Genomic DNA, 18,981 nt, shown 5'->3' with positions numbered 1-18,981 from the left:
GCCCTTTGACTTCAACCTACTCAAGGTAACCATTAACCAACCAACCATCATATCTTAATCTTATATTATTATTATTATTATTATTATTATTATTATTATTTCACCTCCACCAACGGCGCCGGTACTGGAGGCTCGGCGGGGGATCTAGGACGCCGGTGGCGGCAATGTGCTCGAGCTGGCGGAAGACAACAACAACAACAACCACCTGTACGGCCTCAGCGCACGATAACAATAATAATAATAATAACAGACTAGGGTTTCGTGGCCACAAAAACAAAGCAGTGGCTATGGGATCCGTTAACGGAGTAGACAAGAAATTGACGACGGAGCTAAAACCTCCTCCGGCGAATAAGTTGCTGACGTTGCCGACGATGTTAACAATTGGACGCGTTTTCGCCATTCCTATTATTGTTACCAGTACGTCATTATTCATCTCTTATGTGTTAATGTTTATTAGTTTTTTATATTGTTGTGATGCAATTAGATAGAATAATGTATGCGGAAATGTTATAGATTAAGAGGAATTGAGGCTGAACTGTGTGTGATTATTTTGTTTGATTTTAGGTTTTGTAGGTTCAAGTGATTGATTCATTTTTGTACTTTCAGTCTGATACGAATAATTCATCTATATTTTAGAGTGGTCGTGAGCGGGTTGTGATTATGAGTGGAGGAGAGAGAATAAGTTACTTCTTATTAGTAAATATTTGGTAAGACACTGCTGATGTACTCTATAATTTTTTAATATTTTTTTTTTTTGAATTTATGTTCAATTAGGTTTTATTGAGTCTAATACGAATAATTCATCTATATTTTATAGAGTGGTTGTGAGCAGTTGTGATTATGAGTGGAGGAGAGATAATAAGGTACTTTTTATCAGTAAATTTGGTAAGACTTTGTTGATACTCTATAATTTTTAAATATTTTTTTAAAGTGGCTGTGAGTGGCAGAGAGCGAAAATGCAATGATAAAGTTATAAAATGTATTATTTAATAGAAAATGAGAGAGAAAAGGTAGTGATTTTTAGCGTAATTATAAGATGGAGATAGAGTAGCTATTGGGAATGCCTCTTAGATTATGCCGCATAAATTTCACAATGTGTATGAAACTTGTTACCCTAGTTTATGCAATTAGAGGCATTTTGTGCACCCTATTATCTACGCATACATGGAACACTACATCATATTATTGTAGGAAAGACAGTTTAAGCTGAAGTGTTATGAATGTCTTACCTCTAAAACCTGGTATTCAAATTGATGCATGTTGTGACTTTCTTTCAACTGTTTGCCTGCTCTGTTATTACTTATTATAATTGAAATCGGCATGGGGTAATTAGCATCTCACATTTGGTTTTGTTGTGACTGGAATAGCCAGAAAGAACCCAGGATTATTGTTTGTTACTTATAGATTTATGGTGGATACTAACAGACCTTTTTTGGCATTTTATTAGCTTTTTATTTGAATAGTCGGCTGGGGACAACTGTTACGACATGCATCTTCATTGCTGCAGCAATTACAGATTGGCTTGATGGCTATCTTGCACGAAAAGTATGCAATTATATATTATGAAGTTTGAACATTTTTAAAGGCGTCAGTTTTAGTTTCTAAATTCATTTTTCTCCTTTGATGCATTTTAGATGAACCTAAGAACTGCCTTTGGTGCTTTTTTAGATCCTGTGGCTGATAAGGTATACCTTTAACAATATATTGTATTTTTATAACTATTATTTTATCTTTGTATAATTAATCATGCTTATTTGGTGCAGCTTATGGTTGCTACTACCTTGGTGTTATTATGCACAGAACCTCCTGAAGCTGCCATGCTTGGACAATGGCCGTGGTTGTTGACTGTACCATCAATTGCAATGATTGGCAGAGAGGTAATTAACATATCATTCTTTTTAGCTTAAATGAATCGTTTTGGCTTGTTTTTTTTAAAAGCCTTCATCATCAGTTAATGAATTTAATGATGCAATATAAGACTATTAAGATGAAATAAGACGTACATAAAAGTCACTGGTAAAATTTTCGTGATTAACACATTGTTGATGCAGTTATGGACTATGGTTCAGTGTAAACTTTTAATTGGAAGACATTTCTAGGTGTATAATTTGGTCATCTTTTTAATAATATCATTCACTTCTGTTTTTGGAAGCTTTTAAACCAGCTTGCAGTCAGATCACTGGCTAATTCTAGACAGCTAACTTGGAATATATACACAATTGCCTTGTAATCATTATGATGTTAGCTAGAAAGTGTGCTTTTAGCCCACAACTTCCAAACACAATGTGATTCCCCTTCTTTTCTTAGTAATTGTAATATGATACATTGATGTTTTCATGGTTCTTCTTTTGTTCTCTTTGAGTTGATTAATGAGAGTTTAGCATTACAAAAATGAATTGTTGGTTAGGCTCTTATTTGTATACCGGTGCCAAAAGTTATGTTTTTATTCACAATACTTATCATTAGCATAAACAAATCATTTCCATCATGCATGATCTTAAAATAAGGTATCTGAGATACGTGCATATCTATATAAAACTCAATTATTTCCAAACAACTTGTTGCATTCATTTCATTCATTGCTTCTTCATTATTTTTTGGCCATTTTTTGTGTTTTGTTGACCTGTAGCGGGTCTTACGCTTTTTTCAGCAGTTTTTCATTATCAAAAATTTAGCACTCGGTAAAGTCTGAAGTTTTACACCTAGATGCTTTTGAATTTGGTGTTTTATTCTGTTTTCATTACTTGTTTGGTTAATGTGGGATTCCATTTGTTCATGAATCTTATATTCATTTATGAAATTTGATTTTATGGTGCTTTTTTAGAGGGTATGTTGTCCCCACTTTCTTAAGAGACTGAGGCTACATAGTTCATTCAGGCACGCTTAACCCGCTGTTAATTTTGTTTATAATTTATATATTCTTTAGATTAGGAACTAATCTTAGTTTTGATGTATGCAATGTTCGACTTGACACGCAGTTTATAAACGTGTTTGGCTATTGATCAAATGTCTAAAATGCTTCTTTATTTGTGGACCGAAGTTAAAGCAAAATTGGTATGAATGTGCAAGTATCTGATGAGCAGTTTACATCCTTTTCCAGATAACAATGTCTGCAGTTAGAGAATGGGCTGCTTCACAGGGTAGTAAACTTTCAGGGGTATGCTTCTATACACATCTCTTAAATTTTATTTTATTTTAACATTTACTACTATGTATCTTTATTAATTATTGTTATTTATTTTTTTCAGGCTGTTGCTGTAAATAATTTGGGAAAGTGGAAAACAGCAACACAAATGACTTCTTTAACTATTCTTCTCGCTATTAGAGATCCGAGGTTTGTATGCAATCATAGTTTTGACTTTCTGATCATCGTAGTTTGACTTTACAACTCAAATGATGATTTTTACCTTTAAACTGGTGTATTTGTATTTATTTTGGTCAAATACTAAGTAGCTAAAAGGGGAACAGGCCATGAAACAGGCCACGAGTTCCTCGTATTATCTTTATAAAAAATTTAATAAGTGACAAAACATGTTTACAAGTGAGGATGACGTATTATTAACCGTGACAACAAATATGCAGTTTTACAAAGGTAGGTTTACTGGGAGCATCAGGCATTGGTTTACTGTATGTGTCGGCCGGGCTAGCTGTGTGGTCATTGGTTGTGTATATGAAGAAGATATCCAAAGTACTACTGCTGGTGTAACAATTATTATTTTTTTGTTCTATTTTCTAAAGAAAACGACAGCTGTTTTTTGAGACATGAAGCTGCTGTTTTTTTTTACATTTATCGATACTATATATGCTATAGATTTCCTTTGGTAGTTCAAATATAGTTACATATGTCGATACATGGAATGAATGAATGAATGATATTCATTGTCTGGGACGCTTTGATAGAAAAATTTTCGTTTTAAGTTTTAACAGACTTAACAAGTTTGAAAGTTGATAAATGTAAGTGTGAACAATCTATAATTCTATCTTGGCCTCTTTGAGTTATTAGTTTTGAGAACGTTTGTGCTGGTATATTTTGATAATATTCCTATTTACAGTCGTGCATGCTAGAACATCTACAACAGTTGATGGTAATGAGAAAATCTCAACTGTTAGCGAAAAAATCAAAACCATCTGTTTAGAGGTATGGTTTGACGAATATCTTGCGAGCCGTTGTTATGCAAAATCAACAACAAATGGTTTTCATTTTGATGTCGAGGTAGATTAAATCACCCCTAAAAATGTTTAAAGCAAAACTCGATTACTATAACGATTCAATACACCTTTTCAATAACTAGATTATGAAGGCCCCAATAACCTAATTCTGGTAAGCCAATATTATTAAAGCCAAAAGAGTAACACTTACAAAAGGCAAGTAGCCTAAACAACAAAATAAAAACATAAACATACAACTGCTTACAACGGAGCATTCACAAAACCGGAGCATTATTAAAAATAAGTTGATTCCTAGACAACCTAATCATCCAACACGTTACCACCGATATTGATTGAACCACCTGACAAGTTTTGGCCCACGTAGTATTCCTGCTTGGGTTTGCTAGAATTTCTTCAAACGGCTCGATTAGCAAAACTCTTCTATTCATTCCACATTTTGCCATAGCTGTTCAATAACGTTGATATCCTTAATACTCATTACTTAGTTAGTATGTTCATTAACTTTTACACAACAATGCCTAGACCCGATCGTGTGTTATTAACAACGTTGCTATACAACTATACAAACAATATATCCATATGGTCGCATTACGCAAATTCTGAAAAGAAAAATAATGCCATTTAACATAAAGAAACTCACGTTATGATTAAGTAAAAAAACATCTACCATCTCCAAGACACATTAAACAAAATCATTACAAAATACATGTGATTAAAACCATAGTTATGTAACCACAAAACAACAAATTAATCCTGAAACAACTCTTAAACAAAAACACCAGTCTTCACGTAACCACAGTTTAAATAACTAGCGTCGTCTTCTGCGCTTGCTGCTCTTATGATCACTTTCACTCTCGCTACTTTCACTTGAACTCTCGCTTTCATCAGAGCTTGATGACTCAGATCCCGAGCTGGAAGAATCTGAACCGTCCGATCCAGAAGCAGGCTTTTGCTGCATAATAAGACGAGGCATGTTCTTCAAATACTCCCTTAAGTTTTCAGTTATTCCACCAAGACCGATTGATGTGAAGAAGTTGATTGAAAACCGAGTGTTTTTGGGGTTGTCTCGTGGGAATATAGATTCAAAATCTGCTTGCATGCTCGGATCACTGAGACGCTCATTCAAGAGCCGAATGCCTAGATGCTCAGATAACTCCTGTTAAACAGAATGTTAAAACCAACTTTAGTAGCTTGTAACAATAAGTTAATTTACACACCTAAACAAAGCCCGGACTCGGCTCATTAACAAACAAGCCAAGGCGAGCCTGCCTTTATTGTTGAGCTCGGGCTCGGCTCAGCTCAGCTCGTCAAAAATTCGAGCCAGTTTGTGGCTCTGTTTATTTTTAGTTTATTTTCAATACTTTCTTCATTAACAAATGTTACAAAACTTTATATTACAACTTACAAAATATACATATATATAAATTTTGGCTTTAATTTAAACCAGCCGAGCTGACCTTGGCTCGACCTGGCTCATTTACATACCAAACCAGCTCAGGATGGTTCGTTTACAAACCAGCCGATTCCGAGCAAGCCGCGAGCTTTTCGAACAGCCATAAGCCATGGTGATAACAATATAACAGTAACAGACTTATGTAAAAGAAACAAGTTACCTGGAAGAGAATCTTTATGAAGATTCTAGAAGATGAAGTCGTGTCCTCCTCAGTCAATCGAATATAAGCCAAAACATGCCAAGGCAAAGCATCAGTCCCGAGCAGATGCGCAAAAAATTTAGCCACATTACGCAGCTTATTCGTTTCCAGCCGATGTATCATCGAGTATTGCTGCACGAAGCATTTCTCGAAATTTTCTTGATGGACTTTATTAATCATGCAAAACCTCTGGCCCAAAAGCCCATAATAGCGAAGGTAAGTTCTCTCTTGACTGCAGCACTCTAACAACATTATGCACAGCTCCATCTGCATGATGCAAAATCGCTCGTTAACTTTAAAAAATGCTTAAATATTATATTTAATAAATGCTTACATATTATATAAGATTAATTTCATATATACCTAACCAAAACTAATATCATATACTAACATATCCAACTTTGATGAATTTGTACTTGATGACCATTCTACCCCTTTCCATTATATTTGTTTATACTCTACTTTTTATTCAGAATTTATTTCAACGATTTATTTTGAGAAAACTATTGCTTTCGGGTACTAAAAAAGGTAAGCTAAAAATGGGCAAATATGAAAATTTTAAGTTTTAGAAAAATAAGGACAAATTGTCATTTATTAACTTGTTTTTAATGAATTGATATATTTTATATATTAACTACTTTGTAAAAAAACATGTGTGATACTTTTAGTTTTGCATGGGTATATATGATATTTTTCAAGTTTGTAGGGGTAATATGAAAATTTTCCCTATTATATAAATGTTAATTGTTAAATAACAGTTTTTAATACCTCTTGTCCTGGCTCCAGTTTAATCTTGAGGAGTTTATGACCGGCTTCTTCAAAGTCAACACTAGACATGATAGTTAAGTAAATGGTTCTTCTGAGGTTAACTAGATTTGTTTCAGTTTCATCTCTTATTCTCATTTGTTCTTCATCTTCTTCCTCAGAAGATTCTTCATCATCGTCATCACCAGATTCGTCACCGTCTCCGTCTCCGTCTTCTTCTTCTTCTGAAGGTTCGTCACCGAGAATTGTTTTCTTTACATCTTCATATCGTTTTTCGTTCTCGAGAAAATCAGGATCCATCTTGAAAATATCTGAAAGTGCCAATAATAAAGGTTACAGTGTTACACATACCCACATGTAAAAACCGCTTTAAATTAATATAAATAGTTAAAAGGCAATTACTATAGATACGTCTATATATACCTAAAGAAATTTCGGGGTCATGGTTATCAAGAAGGGATACTTCATGTGTTAGTTGATCTTCCAGCTCAACAAGGTCTAACTCTGGACGAATGGCTGGGTGACCCTGTATAAGTGAGAACATGATTGTTAAGCATAAGTTAAAAATGAAAAAATATATATATTTCTCAAAAACAATAATAGATTATAACATGTCTATAAAAATAAAAAATAACCTGAAACTTGGCTTTTCTTAGTGCAAATAGACCTTCAATCAAAAATTGCACCCTTTTATCTATTTCTCCCTCGTGAAGAATTCCACGGAAACGCTCAAATATACCTGATAAAACATAAAACATGAGTCATATATGTCAATGAGAAAACAGAAATTGATGCAGTAACAAAACAAGGCTCAGATCCAAGCACCAACAAAAAATGATAAATTTATAACTAAAATAATAAGGCAGAAAAACAAAGATTTAAAATATTTTAATAGAATCACAATAAACAGAATCAAACAAAAATTTAATATCATTAAAGATCAACTTTTGAAACCCTGATATAAATGTAAATGATACAAACAGCCAAGGAATATAATTAAATTAAAACGTTAGAAAGGTATTAAATAAATAAACAATACAGATAACATATAACAGCGTTATGATCAAATACAGATAAGTGAAAAAACAACATAAAACCAGATAAGTAGTTAATTAAGCCAACTGAACACAACTAAGTCCAACAACGCAGATAAGTGATAAACATCATAGAACCAGATTATTATTGTATTGAAAAGAATTAAGTGAACAGATGACAATAAGCTTATACTATTAGAAGACAAGGGTAAAAAAGTCACTCACCATGCAAGCCTTTAGGAGATAAATCCTGAAGTATCGATCCACATTCAGTAACAAACCCCACAGCAACCTCCACACTATCATCAGTTGGATTCTCTAACAAAAGAGTCAGTAGTTCAAGAGCAATAAGTTCATGAACCACCTGCTGGTTGACCAAATGAGCTATAAACTTAACCGCAGCAAGCAATTGATGCTGTAAAAAAACAAATCAACTGAATCACATATTTAAACAAACATAAAATACCAAAACTAAAACTGAAGGATGGATGTAATACGCACCTTGTCATTACGCTTATACGCCCTTTGAAGCTGCAAAATAATCCTTTTGAGCAGAAGCTCGCCGACTTCAGGAAGTTTGGTATTTACAACAGCAACAAGTGCAGCAAATACATCTGTGAAACCAGGAGAGGCCATTTGGGACTTCATACACGAACGACAAAAGAGTCCTCGTCCCCTGATCAAATTCTCAGCAAACAACTCTGGGATAATGTTCTTAATATTTGTTGCATTGACCTTGTTGACCAGCCCGTTTATGCTCTTCCTTAAAGCATCCCATGTCATCCTTTGATATTCCATGCTACTTTTATCTTCTACAGCGCTCATCATACGGGCTAACTTAAACGGTGGGATATACACCCCTCCACTCTTCCCTAAATTAGTCATACCTTCTTGCATTTCAGCTAACTTTTGGAACCTTGGCCCTTCATCCAAATTTTCTGTGTCCCCATTTTTATCAGTTTTATTATTCGCAATGCCATCACTTCTTTTTCTATCTTTATGGTCACCATTGCTTCTCCTATCCCTTTTACCATCTCTTCTTTTCTTATATTTATCATCCTCGTCGTCACTCCGGTTCTTGTACCGATCCCTTCTCCTCCTATCTTTATGACCGTCTTCATCGTCACTTCTATCTTTACCCTTTCTCCCTCTCTTCTTAACTTTACCATCTTCCTCGTCACTCTGATCATGCCGACCACTTCTTTTGACATCTTTTCTCTTCCTATATGTTCCATCCTCGTCATCACCCGTATTCTTATTATTATCCCTTCTCCTGTCTTGACGATCATCTTCATCATCGCTTATATCCTTACCCTTTGTCCCTCTTTTCCTGACTTCACCATCTTCATCATCACTTCCATCATCATATTTTTCTTTTCTATCCATCTTTCTGATTTCACCATCTTCCTCATCACTCTTCTCCTCACACTTTTTACCGGATTTCCTAATATCACCAACTTCATCTATCTTTCTCCCCGTATATTCATCATCACCCTTTGAAACCCTGCTCCTACCTCTTCTTGTGCCATCATCATCTTTCTTTTGATCTCTCCTTTTATCACTACCATCTTCATCATCAGATGATTCAACCCTTTTTCTATCATTCACATATTCATCATCATTCCTTCTGTCCCTCTTCCTGTCTCTTCTTCTCCTGTCATTAGCATCTTCATCATCAGATGTTTCAACCTTTTTTCTATCATTAGCATATTCATCGTCATTCCTTCCAACCCTGTTCCTTTCTCTTCTCCTATCAGTCTCATCTTCATTATCACTTCTGTTTCTATCTCTTCTAACATTAGCATATTCACGATCAGATCTGTGTCTATCTCGACCCCTTCTATCTCCATCATCACGTTCACTCCTAAACTTATCACCATCTCTTCTCCTTCTGTATCTATCTTCATCATCACTCCTATCTCCATTTCTTTCTCTTTGATGCTCCATTACTTAATCAAAGCCCCTGTCACAAACAACATTGGAAAGATATTCAGCGTAAACTCATATTTCTGTAGGGATAAGATTCAAAAATACAATATTAAAGTTAATCAAATTCAAAACATGTAAATTGCCCTGAATTAAATTCAACATAAAGTCCACACTCCACACAAATCTATTATCAGTCACTTACAGTCATATCTAAAATAAATAAAACCTAATTTCAAATCTGGTTTACAAACTTTCAATAAAACCCTAACTCTAAAAACATAAAGTCCACCTCTAACCTGATATTTAAATGCATCTGGCAAATAATCACAAAACCAGATATTCGAGTTTGTTATTTAGTTTGGTTTACTTTTGAGATCTATACCTCTCAATGACGAAAGTTATCCCTGACATCAGCCAGTTAACCAAAAAATAAATAAATAAAACCTGTAAATATTCAAAAAACCAAAAAGCGCAAATCAAAACACGTAAACTGTCCTAAAAATTAAATTCAATATAAAGTCTACACGAATCTATTAATCATTCACTTACATTCATATCCTTCAGAAACAAAACCTAATTTCAACTTTAGTGTACAAGCTATGAATATAGCCCTGGCTACAGGTTTATACTTGTATAAATAATTAATACATATAGGAAACCCTAGCTACAGGTATTTACTTGTATAAAAAATTAAAACACAATAGGAAACCCTAGCTACAGGTTTTTAGTTTTTACTTGTATAAAGAATTAAAACATATAGAAACAAAACTACACAAGCATGTGACGAATATCAAACAGCAATTGAAACAAATCTCGAATCAACCATTGGTATATAGTTACACTAAACAGTATAATAAATCGAAACCCTAGGTACGTTATAGACCGATAGAGAGTGGAGGTCAGGTTTCGATAACTTACCGGCGGATGAATTCCGGCGAGAGAGACGACGGAGGCGCAACGAATCGGTGAATTCGCAGGGTGTTGATTTGGGATTGTGAAGGTGGAATGAGATTGGTGGAAAATAACAATAATAATAATAATAATAATAATATAATGCCGACGTTTTATGAGTTTTGGGGTTTTAAATTGATTGATTGATTCGGTAAATCCCGAAATCCATGAAGCAAACAGGCCCGGTCCAATACCTGACTTACAAATATGGGCCTTGTAGTTTTGTTTAACTATTTCAATAAATTTTATCATATTCATTCGTACATGAGTTTAGGTAGTGTGTACAAACCGGTTTAAAACTCAAAACCAGTTGTGCTCAATACAGTCAAATACCCGGTTAGCCCAATAACCAGTTAGGGTACTAACTGGTTTTCTACCCGGTATAACTGATTTCAGGTACAACCGAACCGATTAACCGGAAAAAAAAACAGTTACAAAAAAATAATAATAACCGGTTCTGAAATCAATACTATAAACAGGTTTCTAACATACGGGTTAAATCGGATACTAACCGGTTTTCTTTGGGTTGAGTACTAACCGGTTAGTGTTTCAGGTATAAATCGGTTACAAACCACTTTACCGGTTTGTTTGAGCACCTCTAAGTTTAGGTATATATCAATATGGACGCAATTGCAAGAAGCCATTACAAACTACACTAGGGTGTTCAACATATTGAATTTTGGATACTCGGATTAATCGAACTGATTTATTCGAATTTTGAAAATTTTGAATTCTAATAAATATGAAAATAGGATTCGAATTTGATTTGAAATTCGATAACTGGATTTGATTCGAATTTTGTGTTTTAAGTGTCCAATCCAGTTGACAATATATTGTTCAAGAAATCAAAATAAAACAACAAACAGTTAAATAATGTAACATACCACTGTCATTAATCTCGCATACACCTTTTTAAGTGTTTTTAGCCTATGTTATTAATGGGACGAGTTTGTGACGTGAATTGGTATTCTCTCTCTCTCTCTCTCTTATTCGGCTATAAACATGTGTCTTATAAACAACCCATTATAGGTCGGGTATTGAGCATACTCATGGGTATGAGGTATACTCGTCATTCGTTAAATTCAATTGTTAAGGTTTCCAAAAACATTTCTTACTAACTAATTAATATTACTAGCTAAGGAAACCCTATGGTCGCTCTAAATGTAACAAATATAATGTGCTACAACTACATACAACGATGTCTAAATAGATATAGAAATGCTTCATTATACGGCAAATATATACTCAACAATTTTTTTCTCCTTTTTAGTTGCGGTTCATTTAGATTTGAATCTTTACAAATTAGTGGATTAATATATTAATCAACTAAAGAATGTTTCATGTAATCCCGTATTCGTTCCTAACCGGGGAATTTTTTTAAACCTAATAATTCATATCTGGTTCCATATCAATATCTGAATATCCGTTTCGTGTGTTTTGAGATATTTGTTTGTTGGTCAGCTTCTGATTCATTTGACATCCCTACGTTCTTGCACATACAAAAACTTTTATTTTATTTTATATTAACTTTTATGTGCAATGTGTTTGCTATCATTAAGTTTGGTGTCACATTCATAATACATAAACTTGAGTATATTCAGTAATTTGTTTTCTACTCAACTTATTACCTCATTATCCTACCCATAACATAAAAAGCAACTTAAAGTCCCACACGAATCATAAAACATCAAACTTATGAATCAATAACTTACAAGACTCGTATATAGTTATTGTAAGAGCCTCCTTACATTTCAAACCACTTCATAAAAACAAATAATAATAATAATAATAATAATAATAATAATAATAATAATAATAATAATAATAATAATAATAATAATAATAATAAAAAGTTACACAACAACCCTTCAACATTTCACCTTTCACACATTACCTCCTCTTATTCTTGCTTCCAAGCAACAAACAAAAGTAAAACAATATCCTGAAGAAGAACCCCCAAGCTACCGTGACCCACAAGCAACCCCATTTGCTCAAATCAGTGATGCCTTGCTGCTTAAGTATATCAACTCCGGTGGTCAAGCAAGTGGTGCCACTGATACTAACTCCTAATGATCGGCTCATACTGTTTAACAACCTCGATTTCACGGTCTCATCGATTGCGGCTAGCGGGCTGTTATCGAAAATTTGAGTACCTCTAACAAAACATTTAATCGGGTCATCGAATTCGTTTTGTAAAACCGCTTCGTACGGGTATTTCACGAGTGATAAGTAGTGAAACCATATCCAGTAGTTCGGGATTCGGTCGCGGGTAATGAAGAACCCGCTGAATAAGAGGAAGTACGCCAGTATCGCGACCACGATCGTGTACCCGAGCATTACTTGCGGGACTACACCCGAGAGGAATGTTACGAATGAGCTACCCGCCCAGAAGGACGCTAGAATTACGAAGAAGTAGAAAACAAAACCCGAAAAACCACCCGCGAGTCCCACTGCGAAGAATGTGATGGCTGCGAATGCGAGTGAGAGGAAGATTAGGGACGGGATTGCGACGAGCGAGTGCGAGAGGACGTATGAGGATCTACGGTACGCGTTGTACGCGGTTTCCCTCATGAAGATGTAACGTTCTTGGAGGAACACGGGTAACGCGTCCGCGCATGTGTAGAACGTTGTAGACATGGCGAACGCGAAGAACCCGAGCCGCTCTTGCACGCCTCGAGGGGAGTTGTCAAGGTTCCAAAACACGGTTGCAAGGATGAATCCCGTGACGGTGACTGCGGCTAGGCGGACGCCGAATAGTTCTGGCATTCGCCACGAGTTTTTAAATGACCGTTTTGATAAAACGGCCATTTCGATCCATCGTGGATTGGCGAATGTGGGGACCATTGAGGCCGGGTTGGTCCCGTTGTTGGCCCCAGCCCCCGAGACTAGTTTGCCTCGGGAGATGCTCGCGCTGATCGCTTCTTTTAGGGTTAGACCATGAGTAGGGGTTTCGTTACCCATGGCCGTGGCGTCGCGAGATTGTTTAAGGATTTGCCATGATTTGTTGAACTCGACTAAGCGTTTTGTTCCTCCGGGAGTTCCTTCGAGTTCTCGGATCAAGTCGAGAGCGAATTCCGTCCGATTCTCTTTATCAGGAATCGGATGGCCGAAGTCGGAGAAGAATAAGGGGAGATCCGTTGGGGATCCGTTGAAAACCGGTTGTCCTCGGGAGAGGAACAACATCCGGTCGAGCAACCCCAGCAAGCGGTAGCTCTGTTGATGTATCGACATCATCACGATACTACCGCTTTGCGCGATCCTTTGCAACACTTTGACCACCATGTACGCGCTAGTGGAGTCGAGTCCTGAAGTCGGCTCATCCAAAAACAAAATAATCGGATCATGAATAATATCAATTCCGATGGAGACACGACGACGTTCTCCACCAGAAACGCCTCTATGACCTTCATCTCCTATGACTGTCTTAGCAGCGTTTCTAAGCCCTAATTGGTCAATTAGGGCTTGAACTCTGAGTTTCTTCTTTGACTTTGAAAAAGTCCTAGGAAGACGAAACTCAGCAGCGAACATCAGCGTTTCCTCCACCGTTAACATCGGAAACAACAAATCGTCTTGCATCACATAAGCCGAAATCACCTTCAATAACCTCGATTCCAATTGCTCGCCGTTCAACGTCACCGTTCCTTTCAAACTCCCTTTCGCAATTCGATTTGCTAACGCGTCAATTAACGTCGATTTCCCCGAACCACTCGCTCCCAACACCGCCACCAACTCGCCATCCCTCGCCTCACCCGAAATATCATTCAACAAAACCTTAGTCCGCGAAAACGCCTGATCCCCGCCACCGAACAAAGGCGGGACCGCGATCTTCCTCCGCACTTTCACACTATAAGTCAAGTTACTAAACTTCAAAACAAACGGTAACGGCCTCGGCTCGCTACTCGCTTCACTAATCATCTCCAAAACATGATGCGCGGGCGTCTCGTCGCCATTCCCATCCTTCCGAATATCGCCAACGTACTTCAAAAGCTCCCCGAGAGACGGGGAAGGCGCGACCTGTCCCCGTTGATCATAAAACCCTAAATTATCCATCACATTATCCGTCACATTCTCCGCAACTACACGAGGCATGGTCGCAAACACCGCGCCGGATGCAAGAATGCAAAGAGATGATCAAATGATCAAAGATTGAAGAGATTGTTTAGAGAGAATTGTTGTTGTGTTGTTGAGAATGAAAATGCATGGAGTGTTGTGTGTTTATTATGATCACTTTATGGTGTGTGTGGGTGACCAACGACGCCTAATATATAAAAGTCTACACGATATGTACATATTAGGAAATTAGTAACATGGGCACGTGGATGTTGTTTGGGTGGTTTTACTAATTTACCAACGACTTAAATAAATATAATAGTATTATATGATTTATAGTTGACTCTTTCTTCACATAAAAAAAAAAAAAAGAAAAATTAAAGAGTGTATATATTGTGACATTTTGGTGAATAATATTATATTAAAGTAAAGCTAACAAATGTCACTTTTTCGTATTATTTCGCCACTAACATACAACTAATTGCAACACTAAAGCTAGTAAAGCATAATGTCATGGTGAATCGTATAATGTTCTATAGCTTGTTTTGATTTCACAACATCAACGGCGTCCACAAACGGTCAAACCAGTCGTTACGATAAAAAAGTCAAACTTTGAAAAATTATTGGTCGGAATAGTTGTTTAAAGTTTAAACAATATTTGGATGGTTGTTCTAACTAGAGTGGGGTCAAAGTTTGAATTATTGGTCAGAACGACTGTTTGACATTTATCTGAACGACCATTTTGATTATAAACGGTCAAACTTTGAAAATTACTGGTCAGATTATCAGTCAAACTGCTTGACCGAATCATATAGATCCCAAACCGGTTAAACTAGTTGGTTTACTTAAGTTTAGATGATTCGGTTGGCTTAAATGGTTTATGAACAACCCTAAACCCAACCCTAAAGCTAGTATAACATAAAGTCATAGTGGATTTTATAATATGGTTCTATAACCTGTGATTTCACATCATATATCAATTGCGCTCACAAAACTTTTTGACAACCATGTATTCTGATTAAAAATATATAACTTTGAAAATTAATGGTTAGAATGGTCGTTTGACATTTATCCGAATGGCCGTTTTGACTATAAACCGTCAAACTTTGAAAATTACTAGTCAGATTATCAGTCGAACTGCTTGACCGAATCATATAGATCCCAGACCGGTTAAACTAGTTGGTTTACTTAAGTTTAGATGATTCGGTTGGCTTAAACGGTTTATAAACCAACCTAATTTTATCACGCGCCTTGGGTGAATAGGCGTATGTATTTGTAAACGTTAATGTATAAACAGTAACTTATTAAGATAGGTTAATTTTATTTTCCTTGGCATGAAATTAAATTATACTTTTATGAATTTAAAATAAAATCCAAAATATATATATATATTTTTTTGAACGACCAACAAATTTTTTTATTAAAACTAACAAGAAGCTAGAACCGCCAAATACAACCACCAAAACGAAGGCAAAGAGTGAAAATACAAACTAAGCCTCTCCACCAAAAGCAAAACCACACAACACTAACAACGAATTTATAACCGAAACCTACACCAATCTCCCAAGTTAACCCTTTTTTTTTGGATCTAATCTTGATCCAAACGGAGAGACATGTACGTTTTTTTAATATTTAATTGAAAACTTGCGGTTAAAACCTCTTTCAGAATTTCAACGATAACTTATTAAAATATTACATTGATAAACGGCTTGATATACTTTAATATTCTATATCAATAAAACTACTTTGGCATGAAAAATAAAATAAGATAATAATGTTTATTGTGTTGTGAAAATTGAAATTAGGTGTGGATGGTAAACTACTTTGTGCATTAGTGCATACGTATTTTGGTCGATGAGGGCGGTTTGGATTTTGCATGTTTACAGCTACATACACAAAGTCAACACTTTTGTAGCCTGGAAAGACGAATATAATGTATGGTCATTAATTGCTTGCTAAGTTGCTATTACATATTATATCCCATTAATATACGTATGACCAAAACTTGGCTTTTTGAACAATTTTCTTGGGTGGTCATTAATTACATACAAAACTTACTCAAACTTAAGTCACACTCAAGTTTGTCCAAGTTAGTTCAACATTATCGACCTCTCTAGAATGACAAAGGATGTGTCATATCGGTATGAGATATTATACATCGGTAATCTTATACTTAATTAAAAAATTGTGTCTCATACTCGGCAATACTCGTAACTCAATACATGACGTGGGGTTCGTGGGAGACGTGTATCACACGAGCGGAAATTATGAAAATATTAATAGATGTTTATATATTTGAACAATATGTAAATTTTAACGTAGTATGAATGGATGGTTGTACATAAATCTTATGCTTTTGTTATTAAAATAATGCAAAAACATAAGTTATGATAAGAATAATAAAAATTTCATGAAACGAATCAACTTACCGTTTGTTAATAGATTGATTAGCAGACATATAAGATTAGCATATGAAATAGTCGTTTAAAGTAACAAAAAACGATAAATGACCAAAAAAATTCTTTGCGAGACTATATAAACTCACTAGAAATGAAACTACATATTAAATTAAATACAATAATAAGAAACGCTAATACAAAAACCTTCATAAGTCTCTAAATATTTCCTTGTAGAAAATGTTTTGTTGTTTTATTTGTAACATTACCATCTTTATCTACAATCACTATATTAAGTCTATTTTTAATCTTGACTCTTGATAACGCCACATACAATTGTTCATGTGTAAATACTGGGTCTTTCAAGTACAAGTCAACTCTCATAATAATCGTCCTTGACTTTTGCAGTTAAAACATACCCATTGGGATGCCCATGACCCAAAGTTTCAATCTTATTCTGTGAGAATATATGTATGCTTCGGTTCAATATCAAACAAATGTCATATGATTTTCCTTTAATAATGGGTTAATTTTGGTTTTTTATTTTATTTAAATTGAATTCAGTATTTCTTTATTTGGTTAGTTGCTACTTGCTAAATGCTAATATAGTTGTTTGTTTATGCATGAGTTGTAAACAATAAATGGACCATGGACTTTTATGCTGACGGGCTTGTAGTTGGGCTATGTACGTTGACTATGGGTCAGGCTCAGATTCATTTATAAGTTATAACATGGCTTTGTTTTTGTTGTTAAAAGAGTGAAGGCGATATATTTTTGAAGGATTCAAGAGGTGTTTTCATTCTATTGTCTCCCTGTCTCGATTGTTCATATCAAATGCTAGTGACTATAAAGTGGGCTACCACACATTGACCTCTTAAGGACAACTCTAGCTTGATGATTTATCACAAAAGTGATTAATTCATGTTTCGTAGCTATCGGCCAAACTATATAACTATGTTATTTTGATAAATGAGTCATAGACGTGTAGTGTCAAACCATTTAACACAACACATTAAACATGTTATGCATGTTGTAAATGGTTAGACACTTTTTTATCATGTTGACCTTTTTATGACCCGAATGAACTAGGGGTGACAAATGAGTAAATGTGTCATAGGTCGAAATGGGTTAGGGTCAGAACAGTTAATTAAAAAAATGGTTGTTTTGGTTTGGGTCGGAACGGGTCCGGGTCGAACGGGTTGGTCGACACGAGTTCAGGTTGAAACGGGTCTGGGTTGGAACGGGTTGAGATAAAAGACCCCTAAAAAAATTCAAAATAACAACAACAACAACAACTCAAAAACAACAAAAAAAAATAAAGAAACTATAATGTTTTCTTCATTGTCCTAGTCTGAGAAATCGAACCGAAATCGAATGAAACAAACCAATCGAAACTGAAAAAACCAATAAAACGAAACTAAAAATTTGAAATCGAAAAGAAATGTAACTGAAAAACCGACTGAAACGAAACTAGAAAAGCGAAATCAACCAAAAAGAAACAAAAGAAACTGAAACTCAATGTGTTCCAACCCACATCGATCCATTTCTTTAACTTTATCGACTCATTTTGACCACTTTTTTTAAATTTGTCGACACATTTTGACCCGAAAATAACAAGCTGGAATTTCAAGTAACCAATTTTGACTCTTTTAGTTAAAATATCTTACTCAAACAAATCCATATAATTTTCCAAGCAACCAAAACTGACCCATTTGAAATGCTTTGAGTCAAAATTGCCATTTCTACATATGACCATTCCCGGATTCTATCAATTAAATATAGACATTTGGTATCAAGTACTGTTACCAATACCGTACTGATAGACTCGATATTGTATTCAGTACCCGCTTTTCAATAAATTTGGTATCTGTATTTTTCGTACCGGAAACTTGTACCGTTATTATATATAACAATTACTAAGTCTGGTGTCACTAAGTGCCGATTGGGCCACTTGGTAGCAACATATTAGTCATTGATTTTTTTTTTATTTCCGGTACCGTGATGAACATAATAGAAATTGAATGAATTGTGTAG

The 18,981-nt window shown here is 35.2% G+C and overlaps 2 protein-coding genes and 1 pseudogene across 2 annotated transcripts; 1 reads left to right on the top strand and 2 right to left on the bottom strand.

Moving 5' to 3' along the window:
- Positions 1-156: 156 nt before the first annotated feature.
- Positions 157-3,832, top strand: LOC143637546 (CDP-diacylglycerol--glycerol-3-phosphate 3-phosphatidyltransferase 2-like). The gene is made up of 7 exons (XM_077104913.1): positions 157-417; positions 1,448-1,545; positions 1,635-1,685; positions 1,764-1,877; positions 3,101-3,157; positions 3,249-3,334; positions 3,583-3,832. The coding sequence occupies exons 1-7, from the start codon at positions 165-167 to the stop codon at positions 3,704-3,706; spliced, it is 783 nt and encodes a 260-aa protein (XP_076961028.1). The 5' UTR covers positions 157-164; the 3' UTR covers positions 3,707-3,832.
- A 965-nt stretch (positions 3,833-4,797) lies between these two features.
- On the bottom strand, positions 4,798-10,580 carry LOC143637609 (uncharacterized). The gene is made up of 8 exons (XM_077104959.1): positions 10,469-10,580; positions 8,123-9,584; positions 7,847-8,036; positions 7,223-7,326; positions 7,011-7,113; positions 6,591-6,898; positions 5,784-6,089; positions 4,798-5,326 (listed from the first exon to the last, which is right to left on the bottom strand). Exons 2-8 carry the CDS (start codon positions 9,566-9,568, stop codon positions 4,979-4,981), a joined length of 2,805 nt encoding a protein of 934 aa, XP_076961074.1. The 5' UTR covers positions 9,569-9,584; positions 10,469-10,580; the 3' UTR covers positions 4,798-4,978.
- A 1,754-nt stretch (positions 10,581-12,334) lies between these two features.
- On the bottom strand, positions 12,335-14,862 carry LOC143637545 (ABC transporter G family member 16 pseudogene; annotated as a pseudogene).
- Positions 14,863-18,981: the final 4,119 nt, after the last annotated feature.

This window comes from Bidens hawaiensis, unplaced genomic scaffold, assembly GCF_021521415.1.
Source record: "Bidens hawaiensis isolate Kalapana, Puna unplaced genomic scaffold, B.hawaiensis_p1.1 tig00008374_1, whole genome shotgun sequence".
NCBI lineage: Eukaryota > Viridiplantae > Streptophyta > Magnoliopsida > Asterales > Asteraceae > Bidens > Bidens hawaiensis.
The sequence above is the reverse complement of the archived record's forward strand: the minus strand, read 5'-3'. Positions and strand labels throughout refer to the sequence as shown.